The sequence below is a fragment of the Corvus kubaryi genome, unplaced genomic scaffold (assembly GCF_017639235.1).
Source record: "Corvus kubaryi isolate FWS band 111438036 unplaced genomic scaffold, C.kubaryi_AGA036_p1.0 138, whole genome shotgun sequence".
Classification (NCBI taxonomy): Eukaryota; Metazoa; Chordata; class Aves; order Passeriformes; family Corvidae; genus Corvus; species Corvus kubaryi.
Window position 1 is genome coordinate 3,872,934 of NW_024580672.1, and position 21,093 is coordinate 3,894,026.

Genomic DNA, 21,093 nt, shown 5'->3' on the forward strand with positions numbered 1-21,093 from the left:
AAGTGTGGCATTTGAAGAACTGTTGCCTTTCATTGTAACGGTAGCTAACATGATGCCAACTTTGCAACACGCTTTAGCATGTTGAAGCGTCTCTAAAAATAACATTAATAGAGAAATTTAATTAACTTAACTCAGTGCTGAAAAAAATCCTAAAATCTGCCCTTGGAACAGATTCCGTTATTAAAAATAAGACAGAGCCCCACACAGTCACAGTATAATCCGTTTATTAACATACCTTGTGAGCCATTGGTGTTGATCCAGGGGACACGACAGCTTTGGCACTTGACTGATTTCAGAGGTACTCAGCCCTTAGTAGAAAGGGATTTTAATAGGACTTGGGTAGGCTACTACACAAACAAGTTTTTGATGTGGAAAATTAAGTATTTTTCCAAACAAGTAAAAATGCAGCCCGGGAGATGTGCATTGGTCCAGCTCACAGTGCCTTGTTCTGCAAGGAGCAGTCCCAACTTGGTTACCACCAGATTCTGTTCCCTCTAGCTGCAAGAAACTCCCAGTGAGTCTATCAAGATAGTGTTAAATACCACAGTGTAGTTCATCTCTCAAAAGCTTTCATCTGATTGCTGAATATACACATAAAAATCTGTCTTCAAGTGGTCGATGGATCACTGCAGCTCTTTTGGGGTGAAGACACTTCAGCATATAGGCTTCAGGAAAAAAGGAAGACAGACAAAAGGCAGACCTACCTCTGTTACCCCGACATAGCAAATACCCACTTTCCTGGTTCCTTACCTCCATTAATACCTTTGAGAAACAGATCTGTTATTTTCTGCTACAAGTTTACAGGGATTATAAGGATGATCGACATCCTGTCCAGGTTAATTAACAGCTGCCTGATTAATTATAGCCTAGAACATAATTCATAGAAATCATCAGAACAGGGTTCAGCCACAAGAAAGTGATAAATCTTTAATTCAGCTTCAGCTGGCCAAAGTGTGGAGAGGTTCAATATAGTACCACTGCAGGTCAGGAAGACCCCAGTACAGGGGCAGCTTTTGGAGCACTGGGGCATTCTCTCAAAGAGGGATACCTGCAGCACTAAGAGCTGCTCCTTAGATGCTTACCATAGCCATGTCTCTACTGCTGTGAATGCTCCTAGCCAGTCGTAGGGATGTTCCCTTTCTCACACAACCATGACGTGCCACTCTGCTATGGAAAGTTCTCTCAGAGCATCTACCTGGCACAGTGCAGCCACCGAGCTGAGCTCTCAGCTCCTGGAAGCAGTGTACATGCATTAGCCTTATCCAATGAACTAATGCTGTGAAGGTGGATTGTCTCAGCCCTTCACATGTGTCAGCACAGGCAGAGCTCTACACGGCTCTCCAGGTGCTTCCTGCCCAGAGCTCCCCAGACAGACCTACAGCAATTGCTGTGAGCTCAGTGGGACTGGTGCACCTACCTGAGACACAGGGGGAACTAACCTCAGTGGGTTTTCATCCCCCTGTAGCAAGGCTGCCACCAGGACCACACTAGCAAGTTTAAAACTAGCTCCAGTGTACAGCACTGAAATCACTTACAGAATTCCCTGCTATAGAAAATTGTAGTCAAATAATCAGCAGGGGATACAGCCTCCCCTGGCATATTGCATTCAGTTGTTTACGAAAGTTTAAAGATCCATCAGAAGGAGAAGACACAGAGATAGTCAGCATGTTATCAGACACCTAGACAGTCTGGGTTGAAGAGAGACAGAGAAGCCACAGTCTTAGAAAAGGAACTATCTCTAGAATAATGCATAACAGAGAATATAAAGCCAGGCCCCTTATTTCCTCTCGTGGCTGAGAACGCAAGGACAGATGGTACTCAATGAAAACAAAAGGCAATTAATTCAGGAACCATAAAAAGAAATCATGTGCTATGGAGAATAAAATTATAATGGTTTTCATTGCCAGAAAATACTGAGATTGAGAGCTTAGTTGGACTAAAACCAAGAAATTTAAACATTTATATGGAAGATGAAGGCTGGTTACATTAAAGTTAGAGATATAAACTCTTATACTTTAGGGAAAAAAAAAAAGAAAAAAGGATAGTGCACAGTGTTTGTACAACACCTAGAGGACCAAGTATTTGTACTTCCATTTTTAATGATGATAATAGTAATGCAAGTAATTAATTTAAATGGGCAAGAACAAAATTCCCCAAAAGGAATGTTGTTAAAACTTGCTCAGTACAACTCACACATACTATCTTTTGAAACATCTGCTGCTGTCCAACATTATAAAATACAGTTCTAGGGTGATTGAGTGTTGCTCATCCAACCAGGCAGTTCCAGTAAGCCTCAGTGGCAAAGCATTTGAGTTTGGTTTGGGCCAGAGTCCCAGGTTAAACAGTGAAGAGCAACAGGCCAGGTTAATGTAGGAAAGTATTGACAGGCTTGCCTACAGTGCCAGTAAGGTATAAAACCAGGCAAAGGAGATTGGATACTTCCTTCCCTCCTCCCGGCTCATGCAGGACTTGCAGGGTGGTAATTACAAGAGTTCTCACAGCCTTCATAGTGATAAGATCTAAGAGAAAGAAATATTTTTAAACAGAACATGGGAATTTCAGAAGACAATGCCAGGCCTGCATCTCACTTGTGTTACATGGTAATTGATGCTAACTCCTGAATGGTCACCTGCTAAGTAGGTTTAGGGAAATAACCTCACAGTGTCATCCTTTGGGTGTTCCTATGCCTGTTGGGGTTATGGGTATAAACTGAAAGATCAAACCAGGTTAAACTAGAGATATGATAGCACCCAAGGCACAGCATTTGAGCTGCTGTAGCATGCTGGCTCAGGGGAGGCTGAAGGTGAAAGCCACATCCCTCCATGTTTCCCAGACAGGTACTGCTCCTGCCAGTGTAGAACTTGGCATTTAATCCCCCACAAGATGAGAGGTCTGTGACATAATTGCCCTCGGTCTCCTTGGCATTTTAATTCCTGGGAGATAAGGAGCAGTCTGCAGCTTGCATTTTAGAGACTCTGCCAGCAGCCATAGGACAACACAGCCAGTGTGGAGCCAAGCACAGTGCTGCCAAGGGATCAGTCTGGCATTTTAAACAGGGTTATCAGCACAAACCTGCGCTGAAGACATTCAGCACCTCAAGAAGAGGCACAAATGGATCAGGTTTGTCTCAAAGGCCAGTTTGCAGGAGTCCTGACATTGCATGTTTTAAAGATGCTGACAATTCTTTGTTAAAATAAAGTTTGCAAGCAGAATTTTAAAACAGTCCATTGCAACACTGGTAGCCCAGCTGTCCTATAACACCTGGAAAGGGTAAGTGAAACTGTTTAGTTTAGCCTTCACACACAAAAATCAGCCACCTAGTCAGGTCAGCACCTTTACATTAAGCTATTTTATAGAAGACAAATTAAAGGTTTGGGCAATCATTACTTCTTGAACCCAAGGCAATTTCTAGAACTCTGTCACACACATCATCACATGCAATATGACATTGCTAATCCACACACTGTGCTCTGCCTTTTGTTCTTGCATTGGTAATACGCAGGTACTGAACATCTCAATGCCCTGAGTGCAGACCTTCCAGACTCTGCCTACCCAAAATATGCACATCTAGCACAAGTTCTATGTGTCCCATCCTGTATTAATCCTCCACATTCGAGCCCTTGGTTATACATCAAAGCTTTTTGCTCCTGCACAGAGCTTTCTTCTCTCTGCCTTATCTGCACACAGTGAGAAGAAGCTGCACTGCACAACCGTTAAGGCACTTAGCCCTTCTGTCTACTTACATTTTTTTACCTACTCAAGAATAAAAAATTAACTTTAAAAAGTGCTTAAGGCATAAGAGGGAACACAATTCATTTGTTTGGAGGAGACAGAAGGAAGAAATTGTAGTATTCAATAAACCTTGCTTTGTCTCAGCATTATATCTGTCCAGGCTGAGAACTACAGCTTGATGACAGTGCTTGCATACCCTCAAGTTAAGCCAGTTTACTCTCACTGAGAGGAATGAAAAGAGAAACAACACAAAGAAGACAAAAAAGGAGGCATAGCCCAGAGGTTTCAAGAATAGGACACACTTCAGGAAAATGGGAAGCTGCTTTGCAGGACACTTACTGTTTTTCACAAGGAGTGAGTAATTTGCTTGAGGTGTATCTATACCCCAGGAGTGATTCCATGTTTCATGGAAAACTCTGAACACAGAGATATTAAAGACTAGCAGCACAAACAAAGGGCAGCTAATAACTATGATGAATAAAGGGCCAATAGGAAGTCACCACAGTGCTGTTAAATCACGATTCAACACCTGAATGTTTGATATTAACATTACATTTGGATTTAAAGAAAAATAACATGTCTATTCAGCCACTTGAGGTCACATTTTTAAGTTCTTGTTAGTAATCTTGACGGCAAGAAAGCTACTGCCTCTCACACCAACAACTGATTCTAGAAGACGTTATTTTAAGGAAACAAAAAAAGCCCAACCACACACACAAACTACTATAGCAAAAAAGCAGCAATGAAACCATAGCATCTGGCAGCTGGAAGTGTGTGACAGAGGATTACAGCAGGGGGGACAAGCATCTCTCAGTACAGGCAGACACTTGAAAGGGATCGTATGGAAGCAGACCTACTATTCAGAAGAGAAAAGGTTCCCCCTAGAGACATAACAGGGAAGCTAAAAAACCCAACTCTTGGCCTGTTCCTCAACTCAGGTCAAATCTTCTGATTCCTGGAATTGAAGAGAGCTGTTACGAAAAAATATCTGAAGATTTCCACGATGCCAGCACCTGGGGCCATATTCCAAGCATCTCACCTCTCCTTGCAGCATGTTCCAGCTGTCCAAACATACAACCAGGAATAGATTTGCAGCAGTAGGTCTCTCTCTACTTCTACCATTTCTGTGTGCCAGGGCAAAGGAATAAGTTTGATTGCATTACAGGATTCAGATATTTAGAGCAATGCATACTTATCGGTGTTACCACTGTGCACCTGCTTTCTCTGCTTACAGATTACAGACTAAAGCGAAACCAAAGACTTTAAAGAATCAGTCATAACTCTTTTCCTTTCAGTTCTACATTAAAGTCTTTTGCCAGTGTCCAATGACAAAATAAATCTCCATCAGTCACAGACCACAAGCCTCAGCCTTCTGCTGCTGCAGGGCAAAAGGACCATATGCTGAAATTCCTAGAGTTCAGTCATTTTCATTTTAGCTTGGTCACTTTCTTGATCCAGGGTACGAATTTGCTGACCTTTGTGTATACACCAGGTGAATCCTTCCGACCACAGCCATACCCCCAGGAAGTGATGCCCAAAATGATCCAGCGTCCATTTGATCTCTGACACATGAGTGGCCCTCCACTGTCACCCTGACAGCTGTCCACCCGTTTATCTTCAGAGAGGTTCCCAGCACAAATCATGCGGTTGGTGAACTTCCGCCCATAACGGGCCTCACAGTCTTCCCGTGGGAGAAGGGGCACCACCCCCTGCAGCAGGGTTCTTGAATAGGACTTTCCTGGAACAAAACAGACCAGCCAGACTCATTCAAGTACAGACAACAGTAGCAACCTGGTGCAACAGTGTTCCCTACAAAAACAAACACTTATACATTTCATGTCAAATCTGCAGCACAGAAATAGGCTGAGCTCAGCATCTCTGAACCACAAGAACTTCAGAAAACAGTGATGCCAAGCCAGACCACAAAAAAAGAGCTGTAAGATCAAAGATGTGGGGAAGATGGTTGTAGAAAAAGGTTAGATCAAAGGATGAGTCTTGCTCCTGGTTCTGCCAACAAGTAACTTGAACCTTGCTCAAATTTATTTCACCTCTCCAAACCTCCATTTCCTCCTCAGTAATGCAAGGACAGTGTTTTCTCAAGAGAATAAATGCAGTAGTACCTGTTAAGTGCTCAGTGCTCAGAGAAGTTTTAGAAGATGTTTCAAAGGCATTCAAATATTATTCAAAGGGAGTTCACTTTATCTTTGGCCAGATTTGTGTCTATTTGATCAAATTTCTTTATTACCCCAGGGTTGCTCAGAACACAAGGCTAATGTGCTATATTAGAGGATGACCTTTCTGTGCCCAAGATTTATCTAAGTTCACAAGGTAGTAGGTAAGTGCTCCTCATTGAGAAAGCTGGGTTTGGTGCGTGGGAAGGATTCTTTCCACTAAGCTCCAGTACAGCTTAAGGTAGTTACATGGCTAAGTTGCTCCTTGATCCATCCCAAACATCCTGAAGTGACATGTGCAACTGGCACAACTGACTCCAAAGGCAAATATGTACTTGCAGTTAAACAGCTGGGGAAACAGCTGAGAAGGATGGGCAAGTCCAAAATCAACAGTAGAGCTCCTGGGGATTTTGGCAGGAAGTATTTCTAAATATATGGCTTTTCTCCAGTCATAGCAGCCTCAGAAAGGCCTCCCTCCTCCCTTTTACCTAGCAAACTTCACAGCGATGTGCTCAGACAGGACAGGTCCAGGCTGTCTTGAATCCAGGGAAGAAACCAGACTCAGAGCCCATCTGGGCTTGCAGAAATACACAGGGAGATCAAGCAAGGTAGTCTGAGAGAGATTTCCCTCTCAGAGGGCTCCTTCCACCTCTAAGCCCTCACTTCACTATAAGAGTATCATGAAGAAGGCAGGAAGTCATGGAAACATGGGGGCCTCCCATGGGCTTGGTATAGTGGCTCTGCACATGCTGCTCCCTTAGGGGTCTGCTGTGGGAAACATGTAGAAATGGGAAGAAAGAGAGGACCGTGGCCAGATGGCAACATTTGTCTCTCCCACAGTTTCAGAGGGATGCTGTGGAAACCAAAGCTTTCACCAATATTGAGCTGACTTAATAAGCCTCAAAATCAGAAGAAAACACAACAGCACAAAACCCACCTCATCTCCCCATTCCTTAGCACCATGCGCTGGCACAGACAATAGGAGCAGTGAAAACATAGCCTTGAGTTGACATAAATTAATGGCCCATATAGGCTTCTGAAGCCAAACTTCCTCACCCCTCTTGCCCCTCAAAGCCCCACCACTCACCTGTGTCTCCCCAGCCAGAGATGATGCAGGCTTGCCTGTTGATGTCAGACCTCTCTCTCCTGTCGGGCAGGCAGACGGGCAGAACATGGTGATTGAAGGAGAGACAGTGCCCTTCTCTGCCCCGCATCCGGACCAGGGCTATGTCATTATCATTGCTGCCAGCCCAGTAGTTCTTGTGGAGGACAATCCGCTCCACGGGCAGCTCCCTCTCAAACTCATCCTTCACGCCTGTGTGGTAATCGCCCACCCGCAGGAGGTAGCGCCGCACATCAACACCAAACCTGGAGAAAAACAGACTCAAGATCTTGATATTCCTACCAAGAGGGAAGCAGACACACGTCTCAGTTGCTATGAGACTGAACTACCTCCTCACACCACAGTGCCAGCTGCAGGACTGTGGGACCTCTTTAGCAGATATGATCACACCAGCTGTTGCAGATTTGGTGTCCGAAATCAGTATCTACCATGCACAGGACTTTTTTCCTATAAAAATGATTACTATAGTTGCAACAGGCTTGTGAACTGACCTGTTCACAGTTCCTTAAAGCACTTAAGAATGGCAAAATGCTGGTTCCCTTTAAGCTGTACAGCCTCAGAGTTAAGAGGCCAGGTGTAAGCAGGGAAGAAAAAAGCAAGTCTATATTGAGTCATCCCCATAAGCACTCCAAGATCACACACATCATAACCTTGGTTATGGTTTAGAAACTGCTCATGTGGTTCCACTGGGCTGGGAGGATAAACTTGTATGAGGTTATCTTGTTCATCACTGATGATCCCTCGGGGCTCCCCACTCCCAAACATACCTTTTGAAGCAGTGGGCTGCAGTCACCACCCAGCAGCTGCTGATCAGTGTTGCTCCACACAGCAGACGAGTATCTCGATGAAAACCCTTCAGCCGCAGTGAGGCCTGCCATGGCCAACTGCCTCTGAAGAAGAAATAGAGGAATAAGAGGTGTCACACACATGGGAGCCATGTCCCTCGTTTCCCGTCCACTCTGTCCTGTCTGGGCTCAGCTGGCTTGCATTCTTCCCTAGATAGCACACTGTCCAAACCAAGTTCAAAAATCACCAGTGAAAATGTGTTAATGTAGGCAGCATCTGCCAGGCTATTTCCAGAGCCCAGTGGAAAGCTGGAACCAGTCTGGCTCTCTCAGCAATTACAGGGTAGTACCTCAGAGACTTGTTTCCACCTATGATCCTTTTCTTGCGATGGTGAAGCAGGCGCATCCCACACACACCAGACTCTGGACCTGCATAGCAAAGTTAGAGCAGTTGGGTAGGGATCTTCACCTTATGCATCAGCATTGCTGTCACAGAGGCAAATACCATTCACCTTCTCTGAGGGCATTAATTCTCAAGGTAATCAACTGCGCTGTGTTGTGCATATGGAATTCATAGAAGATTTGATCCCATAGGTTTCCTTAATTTCACTGGAGCTGCTTACCTGCAGTCTCTATAGTCTTATGCCAGGAATGGGACTTATATCTATACTTCCTCAGTACTCTAAACCCCAAAGCTTGCTTATGGTTGCTGTTCTAAGGAAGAGTATAGTGGCTTGGCTGTAGGGAAGTTCTGCAGGCTCAAAGGCCTGACAGGGGTGGAGCTTCTTACACCAATCTGGAACACTCTGTGCTGCTAAGAAGATACAATGAAAACAAGAAAAAACTAGGAGGTGCAGGACAGGACATGCTTATTTTCTAGGTGAAGTTTCAGCCAAAGACAAGAATGACAGGGAGAAACCACAAAAGCATGCAGAGATCCTACAACCAGAGCTCCAGATTCCTGCATAGAAGAAATGGGCATGTCACCTGTTCTCCTGATATCTTGGACCTTGTCTTCCATATAGTCACAGATCACCCCAGCATCCTCACTGTGCCAGCAGCTGCGAATCCTCGTGTCAGGCCTGGCACATTGCTCCAGGTTGTGCTCCATGCCACTGCATTCTACGTTGTCCAGATGGATGGGCCCATGGCCTTCACCAAAATAAGCCATTGCCCTGGCTTTTGCTGTACCACTGCAATTAGAGAGAGGGTGGCTAATCTGCAGTGAGCAGGAGGCAAGTGAACCTGAGGGACCAGCACATTTTACGAATAATATTTACATGTCACTCCACATACAGACAGCAGTACAGTGAGAAGAGCAGCCTACTCCCTCAAGCATATGTGGGTGTGCCAAAACGAAAACTAAGCCCCCAGAAACAAGTCTAGAAGTGCTCCCCCAAGAGCTGTTTCTATCTGTAAGATGCCCATACCACAGCTCCTACCTGAATCCCAGTTGCCTGCAAACCACTGCGGCATCTCTGTCTGTCCAGTCATCATCACAGACACTGCCCCACTGCCCATTCAGCAATACCTCAACCCGGCCCTCCTTGGTGCTTTCTCCATCCACCAGCCGCATGGGAGGCCCTGAAGGAGAAAACACATGTGCTGCTGCAAGCAAAAACACCAGAGGGGTCAGGTATCCAAAACTTGGGTTCTATAGAAAAAGATGAATCCCAGACATCAGTAAGCTTAAAACAAGCAAAAAAAAAAAAAAAAAAAAAAAAGGGAAAAAGAAAAAAAGTGTGTCTATATGAGACATTTTACCTCTGTGCTGAATCAGAAGACTACATACATATTAATTTATTTAATACATACTGGAAATCATCAGTGGATCATATTCTGAAAGCTGAGTAAAGAGGAGAACAAGAACAGAAAGAAAGTTATTAACTCCTGAGCCAAGAGTTAGACAAGCTTAAACATGCCTGGGAAAAAATCCATTGATTGTAAGCAAGAGAAGAGTTCTGCATCCAGGAAAAACAAAAATGTTGGATGCCAACTATTTCAATAAAAAATGTCTCACAAAGTGGAAAGTATCCTGTAGTAAGGAAAGGGGAGAGTATCAGGCATTATATAAATGAGGAAATTACGCTAACATGAAATACTTTCACAATTTTAATTAGAAGTGTGCCATCCACGCAAGGGAGTGCAAACAACAACCCCTTGCATGTGAAGTCCTCTTGTCTTGGCGAGGTGTGGCACTAATGTAAACACACCAGTAAAAGGTCTAGGTAAAGGGTTCCCTTGAGCAATGGCACACTAAGGCAGCCACTGTCCCTCAGCCCCTCAGGTTTGTTTCAGAGACTGCCAATACAGCTCTCTCCAGTTTCAATTTATCTGCTGATCTGATAGTAGGTCTGGTGGAGCTACAGATTTGTGGCTGTGCCCCAATTCAGCCAGGGCTTATTCCTCCTCGAAAAGCAGACCCCTTGTTGAAACAGCACAGGGAAAACTCCCACATCTGCCAGAGCTTCCAAGGGAATAGACCAGAAGGTGAAACTTCCCCATTGTTCAGGGCAAGAGCAAGGTGAGTTACCCAGACTGCCATCCATGACCGTGTTGCTTTCTGGGGAACAGCGGACTCCCAGGTCCTCAGCATGGGAGCAGTCATGCTGCCCCCAGTTGCTGTGGGGACAGTCCAGGAGGGACAGCTCTGTCCCCACACATGCCACGTCATCCAGTAAGATGAAGCCTTGGCCAGCAGCATAATCCCCTTCAGAGGCCAGGAAAGCAGGACCACTAGAGGAAGGAAACAGAAAATAACATTAAAACTCCAAATGCCACACAGGGACCCAAGCTCATATCCAAAGAGAAACTCCCATTCTTAACTGTGGTACTGGTGGCCTCCTGACCTAAACCACTCAGTGGACACACAGGATGGCAACCAAGCACCTTCACATCTCACCAGCTTCAGTATTCAGGGAGGTCTGCTGAGACCAGTCCATTTTCTAGTGTCTGGACAAAGCCCCATTCAAAGGCACAGAGGGCCAGCAGAGGCTGCCTTGCAGATGTGGCACCAGGTACATCAATTTGGAGAGGGGCTGGCAGAGGAGGCATCAAAAATGTCAACATTTGAGTAATTCTAGTTCTTTTTATAGGAAGCAGCTACCTGGAATTGAACTGCAGAAAGCTACAAACTTTTAGGCACTAAAAGAGATGACAAACACAGTATGTAGCTGAACTCATAGGGAAGAATTTCATTTAGTCTTTTTTTGTCTATAAAGTTGAAATTTTAGAAGGAGACCCTAATAATATTTTTTAAAATCCACAAAACCCCACTTTACTAGCTGAAAAACTACAGTATCCTGATTTTAAATCTTTCCCAAACTCCTGCCTGAAGGGATGACAGCTCAGCAATGGGCTGAAAATCCCTATTACTACTCTTTCTTTGCCCTGATGGTCTTTGTTCAACTACTGAAGCAGGTGATTCATATAGGTGATGGAGCAGATAGGTGATATCCTTGCACTGACAGAGCAGAGGTGAGACCTGCAAATTTAAGGAGCATTAAAGAGAACTTTTTGACAATGCTGAGGGGTTCATAAAGATTGTATTAAGCCTGTTATCTGCTTTCGAAACAGGCTGAAGCGAGAGATAATAGACTTATTTTTGCCCCTTGAAAAGGATGTGGATACCTATTAATCTTTCCTTAATAAGTTGTATAATGGTAATAAGCCTTCTAACAAAGACAGCATTGAAGGATTAAGGTCCAGCCTATTCCAGTGAAGGGTGATGGAATCTAATCCTTGAAATTAGGAAGCACAGACACTACACACACTCTCAGTCCTACCTGAAGCCCAGCTGCCTGCAGACCACCTGGGCACCGAGGTCTGTCCAGCCATCATCGCACACTGTGCCCCAGTCTCCATTGTAATAAACTTCCACCCTGCCTTCGCCAGGGCTGCGGCCGCCAGCCAGCCGGACAGTGCCCTCTGCAAGGGGTGGGAGAAGGAAAGGGCAGCACTCAGCAGGGGAGAAAAGCAACAGCCTGTGCACCATTGCTAGGTCTCTGTACCACCCATGAATGAAAGAAACAAAAGACACAGATGTCCGTGGGTACTCAAGAAACAATGTTCATTGCTTCCAAACATGCCCATCTGTCAAGGGAGGATTCACTTCAGCCTTTCCACACCACCTAAGCAAAACTGCGGGAACACCATCAAGTCTGCCTCTGATCCATTCCCTTGCTCTCTGCCTCCACATCTGGCAGCCCTTGTGGGAGCCATGCATGGAAGCTGTGCAGGATCCTGGACCAGAGGGTTAGCTGCTGAGCAAGCCAAGTAATGTGAGGGTAAGACCGACTGCACCTGACTGGCAGAGTGGTACTTCTGTACCTGTGAAAGGGTCACAGGAGACCCCAGCGTCTTCAATGTGGTCACAGTTTTGCTGTCCCCAGTCGCTCTTCTTGCACTGATCAAGGGAGAGTTCATTCCCTGAGCACTGCACTTCATCCAGCAGGATTGGGCCAGATCCCTGCCCATAGTGAGCCCATGACAAGGCTTTTGGGGTCCCACTGTAAACATTACAGACATGTATGCTCAGTAAGAAAGGTCACAGTCTTATGTCCTCAGATTCTCTTGCACAGGGACTCTCCTGTGTTGGGTCACTGTCCTCCCATAGATCATGTGTATTTTTGACACAGTGGAGTTGCCTACTGTTAATTGAAATATGTTATTGGAAAGTTTGTAATAAGCCCTTCCAACAAATAACAAAAATGTTACTACAACATGAACAGTTCAGACACATGGGGACTTCTGCAGACAATGATGTAACATCAGTCTCAGTTACAATCTCATAACAGGCAAAATTCCCAAAGATTGAGTGATCTCAAATTTGAATAATCTATTTGAAATAATCCTGTACTGATGTGATTTTCAAGAATGCTCAGTATACAACAGCTCTCATGTTAAGCACTGAATGGCACACAGGAGAATGAGGTGTTCTCACTTGCTTTCCTGTCTGAAGAGGGTAAGTGCAGCCAGTGAAACTGGAGGTGTTTAAACTTAACCAAGTAAGCAACTGCAGTTCACATATGGAAATCACCATGACAAGTTGTCACTGAGGCCAACAAGATTTGCATTAGGACATGTATGCAAAAATGATGAACAGGGGTAAACACAAACAATCCTTAGACAGGAATGTGCCAAATATTTTTTACACAGCACAAACCCATAAAATTGACAGGAATGGGGTACAAAATGCCTTCATATGATGATTAGTCCAGAATTATGTTTTCCAGGGTTTCTGTATATCTCCTGTAGGAAGGGCTGGTAATATAGTGAAGGGACATGTTCTCATGTTCTTCATTCTGCCTACTTCTATTACTGTTGCATGACATACAGCAGGGAAATTACCTGAGTCCCAGCTGTCTACAGACTACTTCAGCATCCCGGTCATCCCACTGGTCGTCACAGATGGTTCCCCACTTGCCATCATGGTAAACCTCCACTCGCCCTTCAAAGCTCTCCTTCCCCCCAACTATACGCAGTGGGGCACCTACACCTGTGCTTCCAGAAAGGCAAAGAGAGCACACCAGAACAAGACAGAGACAAAGCACATCTAGCAGTTCAGGGTGTAGAACCATTCTCTAGCCAGAAGAGCTCTTGGGATGCTCTCTTACCACATCCTCCCCTCTAAACCCCCCATAAGCACCTGTGATTGCAGCCCCCAGAGTGAGGTACTGCTGATCCAGAGTACAGCTCTTTAACTGGCTGCTGTGGTGACCAGGGGTTTGCTGCCTGCAGACAAAAACCTGGCTTGATAAAAAGGGCATGTGACCATAAGCATCAGCCATCTTTCAGTGATTGAGATGTATACCCATTATGAGTATTTGGGATTGGGAAGAGATAGACAATTTTCCAATGGAAGGAAGAAAGTCACCTGCACAGCAGGTGAAAGAAGAACATTTTCCAGTTATTTTCTCTCCACAGCTTCACATTTTACATCTTATCAGCAACAGTGATGGAAGATGCAGGGAGCAAACTTCCCCTGGAGATTTACCTTCTGGAGGAACACAGGTTACCACAGCACTCCCCCGGTTACAAGCTCCTGACACAGCTTCCTGATAGGCACACTGCAGCAGGGCTTCCTCATCTCCATGGCAGTTTGCTGACTGCAGGTGCACGGGAACAGGCCATGGTCCAGGATGACTCTTTTTCCCAGCTGTGCCGATCTCACTGGTACAGAGGATGCAACAGAGCAATGAAATGTCACAGCCAGCTTGACTTACAAGTTCCCTCAGTTGTTGTGACTCTCTAGTCCAGTTGTGACAATTTCACATCCCAGTGTGCCCAGCTGATTGGAAGTGCATAAAGGGGTGACCATTTACAGTCTAATGGGAAAGCACAAGCAAACACAGAACACTTCCTAACCCTTTCTTGTGCCTGCCTACTGCAGAGGAGTTGGTATAGTCAGAAATTGCACCCTTGTTTGAGAGCAATGAACAAACCCATTAACAGACTCAAACACCAAACTATCTGAATCACCTTCCTTCTCTGTGGACCTTATCTCCTTGCTATTTGGAAGTGTGAATATCCAAATCCCAGATACCCAAAGAGGGTTCATACTGCTAAAACTTCTGTTAGATCACTTAGTAACTCCAGCTGATGATCATAAAAAGGGAATTTGATCTCACAGCTCACTTTTCACAGCCTGAAGCATGAAGCAGAAATTATTCTTTAAAAAAATGCTAACTGGGTTGGATGTAGCCACAGAAAGAAAACAGTACAAAAGGACCCTGGTAAGTGGGAATTTAGCCCACAAAACAAACTCCTTTCCACCAGCCAACACACTGTGCCAAAGGGACTGTAACCACAGAGGTTGCTCTTTCAAAAGCCACACAAGCATGTAACTCTCACAACCAGACTGAGGTTCCCACCTGAGACCTAGTTGCCTGCAGACAACACTGGCATCCCAGTCAGTCCAGTGGTCAGCACAAATGGTACCCCAGAGTCCATTGAAGTACAGCTCCACACTACTGTCTTCAGCCAACCGCACAGCACCTTCCAAAAGAGGAAAGAAAATACCAACCAAAAACCAGCTGCTATCTGCTGATGAAGTTTTAGACCAGCAAGTCTAAAGAGCTGAACTGAACTTGGCTTCTTTCATCTCTGTTTTGCCTGTGCTGGCACTAAAGTGATGTGCATGAAGGAGTGTGGGATGTGGCACCTTCCCAGTCCCAACAATGGCTGCTTGGGAGGGTGGTTGGTGTTACACTCTTTTCAAATCCATGGTAACACCAGCAGGAAATTTGGCTTCTGCCACAGCTCCGGGATTCTCCTTCTGGGGATGATTGTACATGCTATCTTGAAACGGTGTATGAAAATGGCAGGCTATGTAATTACACCTGACACTCCACTGATCTATTTCCATCAACCATTTCACCTGCATGACTCTGTTGCTACAGTGAGATGTTCAGTAACAGCAGATGAATCCTCTCTAATTTCTCTAAGAAAAACAAGTGCCAGTGTTTAGCCCTTTCAATTCCCACCCCACCAAAAATATCTACCACTGTTTAGAAAGCACATCTCCTCGTTCAGTTATGTACTTGTAGAAGGACACTCCTGTCTGTAGTACCTCAGTGCAGGCACACAACACCACTACACTTATATCCTTCCCTTTAATGAAGCCATCTTTGAAAGTACATCCACTGGGAAGGGAAAAGACTGTCAATTCATTGATTAAACTGGTGCTTCAACTGTTCTGCAAAATGCAGGAAAAGCAAGGAAAGTCAGCAGACAGGACATTTCCAAGAATGCTGCACAGCAGCCAGTGCATTGAGAGAGCTCAGCTCCTTGCTTGCCTCAAAGTAAGCAGCAGTCCTTGTGCCAGCACTGAGGAAGTTTAACACAAGCCTATGACCTGCCTTGCCACAGAAGATTTTTTTCTTGTTATATTTGAACTGCTACACATGAGGAATGTTCTGATATGGACCCTAAAGGAGCAGAAGTGGGTTGTTTTCCACATAACTAAAAATGTTCTCAAAGTGGCATAAGTTAGCAGTAGAAAACAAAAGACATCTCCTTGTATGAGAATAAAACATCTATACAAGGCATTACAGCTACAGCAGCTTAAATCCACCCCCTACTATATACAGACGTTCTTCTCCCACACAGGCTAGCCTCTAGTACTAATTATTTCAACAATTTGGAACAGTCCTTGTACTGTGCATCTTTCACAGGGTGTTCCACCTGCCACTTGCAAGTCTGTGCAGCACACATTTCTGGCCTAAGCCCTGAGGCAGCGCAGCCATTACCTTGGTTACAGTCACAGTTGGCCCAGCCGATGGCCCCTGACACAAGCCGGTAGAAGCACCAGGGCGTCGTTCCCCCGTCGGGGCTCCTGCAGTAGTTGTGGTCCCCCAGGCCACGGTCTGGGTACTGCTGAACATAATCAGGGAACTCTGCCCAGTTGAGACACTCTGCCCCGGCCTCGGTGACCGCCAGCGAGCCATTGTAGTACCCGAGAGGTCCCACAGCACACACGCTGGGCGCTGGGCACAGGAAGGGAGTGTTAGCATCACCTAAGGCATCACACACTGAAGCTCAGACAACATGGGAGACACCAGCTGGTTATGTGAAACACCCCCTGTCTGCAGTCTCAACTGCTGCTTGCTTGATTCCAACTCTATCACTCTTCCAGGTGCTGCTCAAAGAATGTTCATAATACTCACTATCTAAACCACAAATTGATCTGAAGCAATAAACTGCCCCGACAGACCTTTGAAAAGCATTAACTTAGGGCCCAAACATGACAATTTGAGCTGATTCCCATTACTGTACATGCAATACATGTAGTCACTTTGGAGCAGCACTCTATAAAGCAGGAAGGTGGGAAATGACACTGCAGTTCATTGTATGTATGTTCCCTATACACATCAGCAGATCACCTGGCTTATCTGAACTTGGCCAATGTATTGGAAGGGAAAGGGAATTTATCTTGGTGAAAGTGCAGGTGCCAGTGTTTCAGTGCCCATGTGAAATATGCAGTGTAAAAATACCCAATAATTAATTTATGATGGTCCTTAACAAAAGAAGAAAACTCTCCATTCATGACCCTGAAATAACAAAGTGGGAAAATAACCCCAGGTTCTGTGGGCTTTTCAGAGTCCATAAGATGGAAAGAGTAGACAGAGAAAGGGACAACATTTATAGTTCTACTCACTAAGTAAACAAAATGAAGCCAACACTTTCAGAAAACCCTTCTGCACATGGGGCAAATAGCAAGGGTACAAAGAAACTTTGCTTCATGTCTTTTGCCTTCCAGCCACTGCCAAGCGCAGAGGGGTTAAGTGACAGCTGAAGGTTAAATGCAAGGTACAAAAATGAGAAGCAGTTGCCAATTGGTGTCTGGAAAACAAACCATATGCTCGGCATCAACTGGGACACGCAGAGGGGGTGTATGAGAATTCAGTAGTTATTACAGCAGAGGAAAGGTAAGCATGCAAAAAAGACCAATGCAGAGAAATAGATTAAAGGAAAAGAACATGTGGGAGGAGCAGGGAGCTGCAGGAGCATTCAACATGAAGAAACAGAAATAGTCTGGCCATGTTGGTGAAAGAGATAAACAGACACTGGGGCAAGAGAAAAGATTGAAGAAGTGATGGAAAGAAAGGAAGAAGGCCAAGTAGCAGAGGTTCATCATGCCTATGGTCTCAGATCACCACTGTAGGAAAGAATCTGCCCAATGACTGAATTAATAACTTCTTGTTCTTACCTGTACTCTGCAAATGGTTTTCGCTGGGCTTGGATCCCAGGAAAGCCTGGGAAAAGAAACAGAGCAAAAGCAGAGAGATGATTATCCAATGAAATAAACATGGGCATGTCCTAAAAGCAGCTCAGCTTTAGGCAAACACACCCCAGTAACCAGCCTCTTCCCTGGTCTCCCCATTGCTCCTCTTCAAATACAACCATAGCTCTATCCACTAACAGCTAAATGAATAATTACTGGCCCACAGAGATTTACCCTTGATCTAAGCACTGCATTACAGGATTCTGCTTGTTTGTTTCCAACAGAGTTGGAAGTCTGAGTAAGATGCCTATGGAAAGAAAATCTAGAAGAAAATCATTATTATCAGTAAGAAAAATAACTACTCATTCTCTCTCTATTTATAGGGCAAGTCATCTATAGCCACAGCAGCAGAGTGACATGAGTGACAGGATGATGCCCCCAGAATACCTGTTAAAATGGTAATAAACATCCATGTATAAAGTGGGAAACATCCAGGGAAGAAAACCCAACATGGCTTTTTGAGGATTTTGTTTTTAATACTTGAAAATATGATCTGGCTTACGGTATTATTATCCAAATGGGGTTAAATAGCTAAAACCAAAAAATACCAAAGTCCTCAGAATTCTAGCATCCTGTCTGGCCCCAAAATTGCATTTCCTCTTGTATGCAGTGGTTTTTGTGGTTGTAACTTGACTACAGACTTGAAAGATACAGATCTCCACTCAACACCACTACATGGTGTGCAAGCAAGTGCAAGAACCTTCACAGACCCAGAGTGAAAAGAAGAAACTGTACATGCTTCTGCTAGCTCCTTGTAGTTTAATTACTTTCTAAACATTTTTAATGAACATATCTAATACTTTTGTATGAACAAAGGGTTGTAATTCACAGAGCAGAGATGTGCAGCTAAAGAATACTAGCTATTAGTAATGATTGTGGTTTTCTTCAAAATGCAGTAATTTTGCCTCTCTCAGCTTCACCTCTCCCTGGAAAAGGGGAAAAGTTAAATTTGGAACTAAAACAAATCCACTTCTGGAATAAGCAGAGATAATTCCCACAGAAACCTGACAAGAACAACACCTACTCATGTCAGATATCATTTTCAAATCAAGCTTATGAATATGTTCCAGCAGGTGCTGACAACCATGGCCAAGCTCCAGCTTTACCTTCCAGAAATCAGAATGGGATACTGCATATGGAAGATGAATTCCTGACATGGTTCAGAAGTAGCAGATCAGATCTCAGGTGCGTATGCACAAAGGGATGCACAGATAAACCCTTTTCAGCCAAAAATCTATCTGCATGTATCAGGCTGTTGCAAGCCCACATAATGGTTTCTGGACCAACAATGCTGAAGGACTTACCTGAAGATCTCAAAGCTCTTTGCAGAGAGTAGAAAGTAAGCTAAGCTGTACTTTTGTGACTGCACCACAATTCAGGTCCCTCAACCCCTAGCTTTTAGTGTACACCTGCAGACACACGTAAACCTGCCTGTGATAGAGGGATGGGTCAGATTAATAACACGATATATATGAGAGAGTGGACTCTCTCTTCTTGGAACTGGGCCATAAACAAAAGTACTGCAGTCCAAGTAATAAGCTTCCCTTCTAATGAAAGATTAGTTGCTGCCAGTTTCTGTAGCAGCTTCCAAAATTCCCCAACTCTGACCATCATCACCAATTACATTCAGTGCAAACAGCCTGTGCCACAGGCATTGCCCCAGGTCCATGCAGCTATAAATCATCTGTCCACAACAGCAAGAGAGACAATCAGCAAAGAACAGAAACAAAGGATCTCTCCAGCCAGGGTCACTGCAGTGCCTGAGAAACACTGCAAACCCAAGCCAAAGCATCTGCAAGCCCTTGTACAGCCTACTTTCCTGGTTTGTTTTTCTGAATTTCATATGCACAGTGATCTCTCCCTAAGTCCTCAGTCCTTCCCAGAGACCACAGCTGCCTAAATGCTCTAAAAAACTTACTCAAGTAATAACAAGACCCACTTATAGTGAGGATATTAAAAGAGCCATGTTACTTCTTACAAGCAGGTAGAAAAATAACCTTTTCTTACCTCCACGCATCTGAGACAGGATAGCAGACTTGAGAGCTCTACCAGGAGCCCGAGTATTTTGGAGATTTCCATCCCTCATGTACAAAGTGAGCAGAAGGTTCTTCAAGCATCACATTCTCGTTCAGCTGCCAGGCTCTGCTTTCCCACGCTAGCCGCTCCGCACCGGAGGGAGCGGGGTGCCTTTTCCATTTCTATGCAGGGAAAGGGATGCGAGGAAAGGGATCAAAGCTCCCAGCAGAATCTTAGGATTTCACTTTCTTGTTCCTCTCCCCATCTCTCCTCCTTGATTCTTCTCTTCAGAAAGGGGAAGAAGAAGGGAGAGAAATAAGAGAGCAGAACATGCCCCCGAATTTCTCTAGCCCACGCGAAGACGGGCGGAGGCGAGGACAGGCGGTGGAGCGCTCCTCACCCCGCTGTCCCCTCCTCTCCACAGCCTCCTCCGTGCTCCAGGTACGCGCTGCTCCCAGTGCCAGCCTCCGCCTCCCCGCCCCTTCTGCCCTGCGGCGGGGCCAGCCGCCCGCTCCTCTCCTGTCCTGCAATGCCTCCTTCCAGCAGCTGCCTCTTCCTCCTCTTCCCAAGGCACACAGGCTGCAGCACGACAAGGAGCTGGGGCTGTGTCCTATTGCAAAGCCCCCAGCAACAACTGGGAAAGGCAACGGCGTGTGCGCGCACATTTGCCAGAGATTAGACTTCTTGGAAGGAATCTGGACTTTATCCCCCCACCGCTGCCTCCTCGATTAGCAGCTTGCAGCTTCCCGAGGTCAGCTCTCCTCACATTTGAACCCAGGTAAATGCAACCCAGAAAACTTCATGTTAGGCAGCTTCCAGATCTCCCCCGGAAAACCCACAGGTGGCACAGCCCTCTCCAGTGTGCATTCCCAATTTTCAGCCCTGTATCTTGCCATCATGGGTACTGCCACCAGAGAACTTTGCCATCAAGTGTCTCCTTGACCTTGGCCTATATTTTCCCTCAATTGGCTAGGATGCTTTCCAGAGGGTTAATCATTATGGTAATACCATGACCAATCCCATCCCATGGAGGGTTTTAGTGTTTTCAGCTTGCTGCTCCTTCATATGAATTAGGGTTCAAGGCTACAAACTTTAAACACCATTAAAGCTAAGAAGGCAATCAGTTCATTTGATGCTGTTCAATCTTGGAAGTCTTTTTCTTACATGTTTCTTGTGCTGCTTCCCAGCTCAGTTTAATGGGCATTTCCTGTACTTCTACTCTGATTTTGGAGGGATTAACTCATGGTGTTCTACAGCATGAAACATGAAGGTCACCTTAAGAAATGAGCTCACTTCTGGCCAAGTCTGCTGAGTAGCACTTCCAAAGACACCTTCAGCATAAAAACAAGGAACAGGCTGCTAAAAATCTACTGGCTTGACAAAAAGCCTCTTTTTTTTCCTTCCTTCACTTTTGCCCATTACTCACTTCATGTGACGGTTTTGTGTTGCCTCATTCTCAGTCACTCATCAAAGGCAAGGAAA

The 21,093-nt window shown here is 45.0% G+C and overlaps 1 protein-coding gene across 3 annotated transcripts; it reads right to left on the reverse strand.

The window, feature by feature from the left end:
* Positions 1 to 207: 207 nt before the first annotated feature.
* LOC121659944 (neurotrypsin-like) lies at positions 208 to 20,102 on the reverse strand. Of its 3 annotated transcripts, XM_042018676.1 has the most exons (16): positions 20,012 to 20,102; positions 19,603 to 19,896; positions 17,521 to 17,566; positions 16,061 to 16,297; positions 14,684 to 14,807; positions 13,807 to 13,982; positions 13,161 to 13,317; positions 12,141 to 12,319; positions 11,597 to 11,738; positions 10,345 to 10,547; positions 9,254 to 9,395; positions 8,799 to 9,025; positions 8,162 to 8,240; positions 7,794 to 7,916; positions 6,991 to 7,271; positions 208 to 5,470 (listed from the first exon to the last, which is right to left on the reverse strand). In XM_042018676.1, the coding sequence occupies exons 2-16, from the start codon at positions 19,672 to 19,674 to the stop codon at positions 5,160 to 5,162; spliced, it is 2,499 nt and encodes an 832-aa protein (XP_041874610.1). In that variant the 5' UTR covers positions 19,675 to 19,896; positions 20,012 to 20,102; the 3' UTR covers positions 208 to 5,159. The 3 variants fall into 3 exon arrangements, with proteins under 3 accessions (XP_041874610.1, XP_041874611.1, XP_041874609.1); XM_042018677.1 differs by having other exon boundaries at positions 8,799 to 9,004; positions 13,161 to 13,308; positions 19,603 to 20,042; XM_042018675.1 differs by having other exon boundaries at positions 19,603 to 20,042.
* Positions 20,103 to 21,093: the final 991 nt, after the last annotated feature.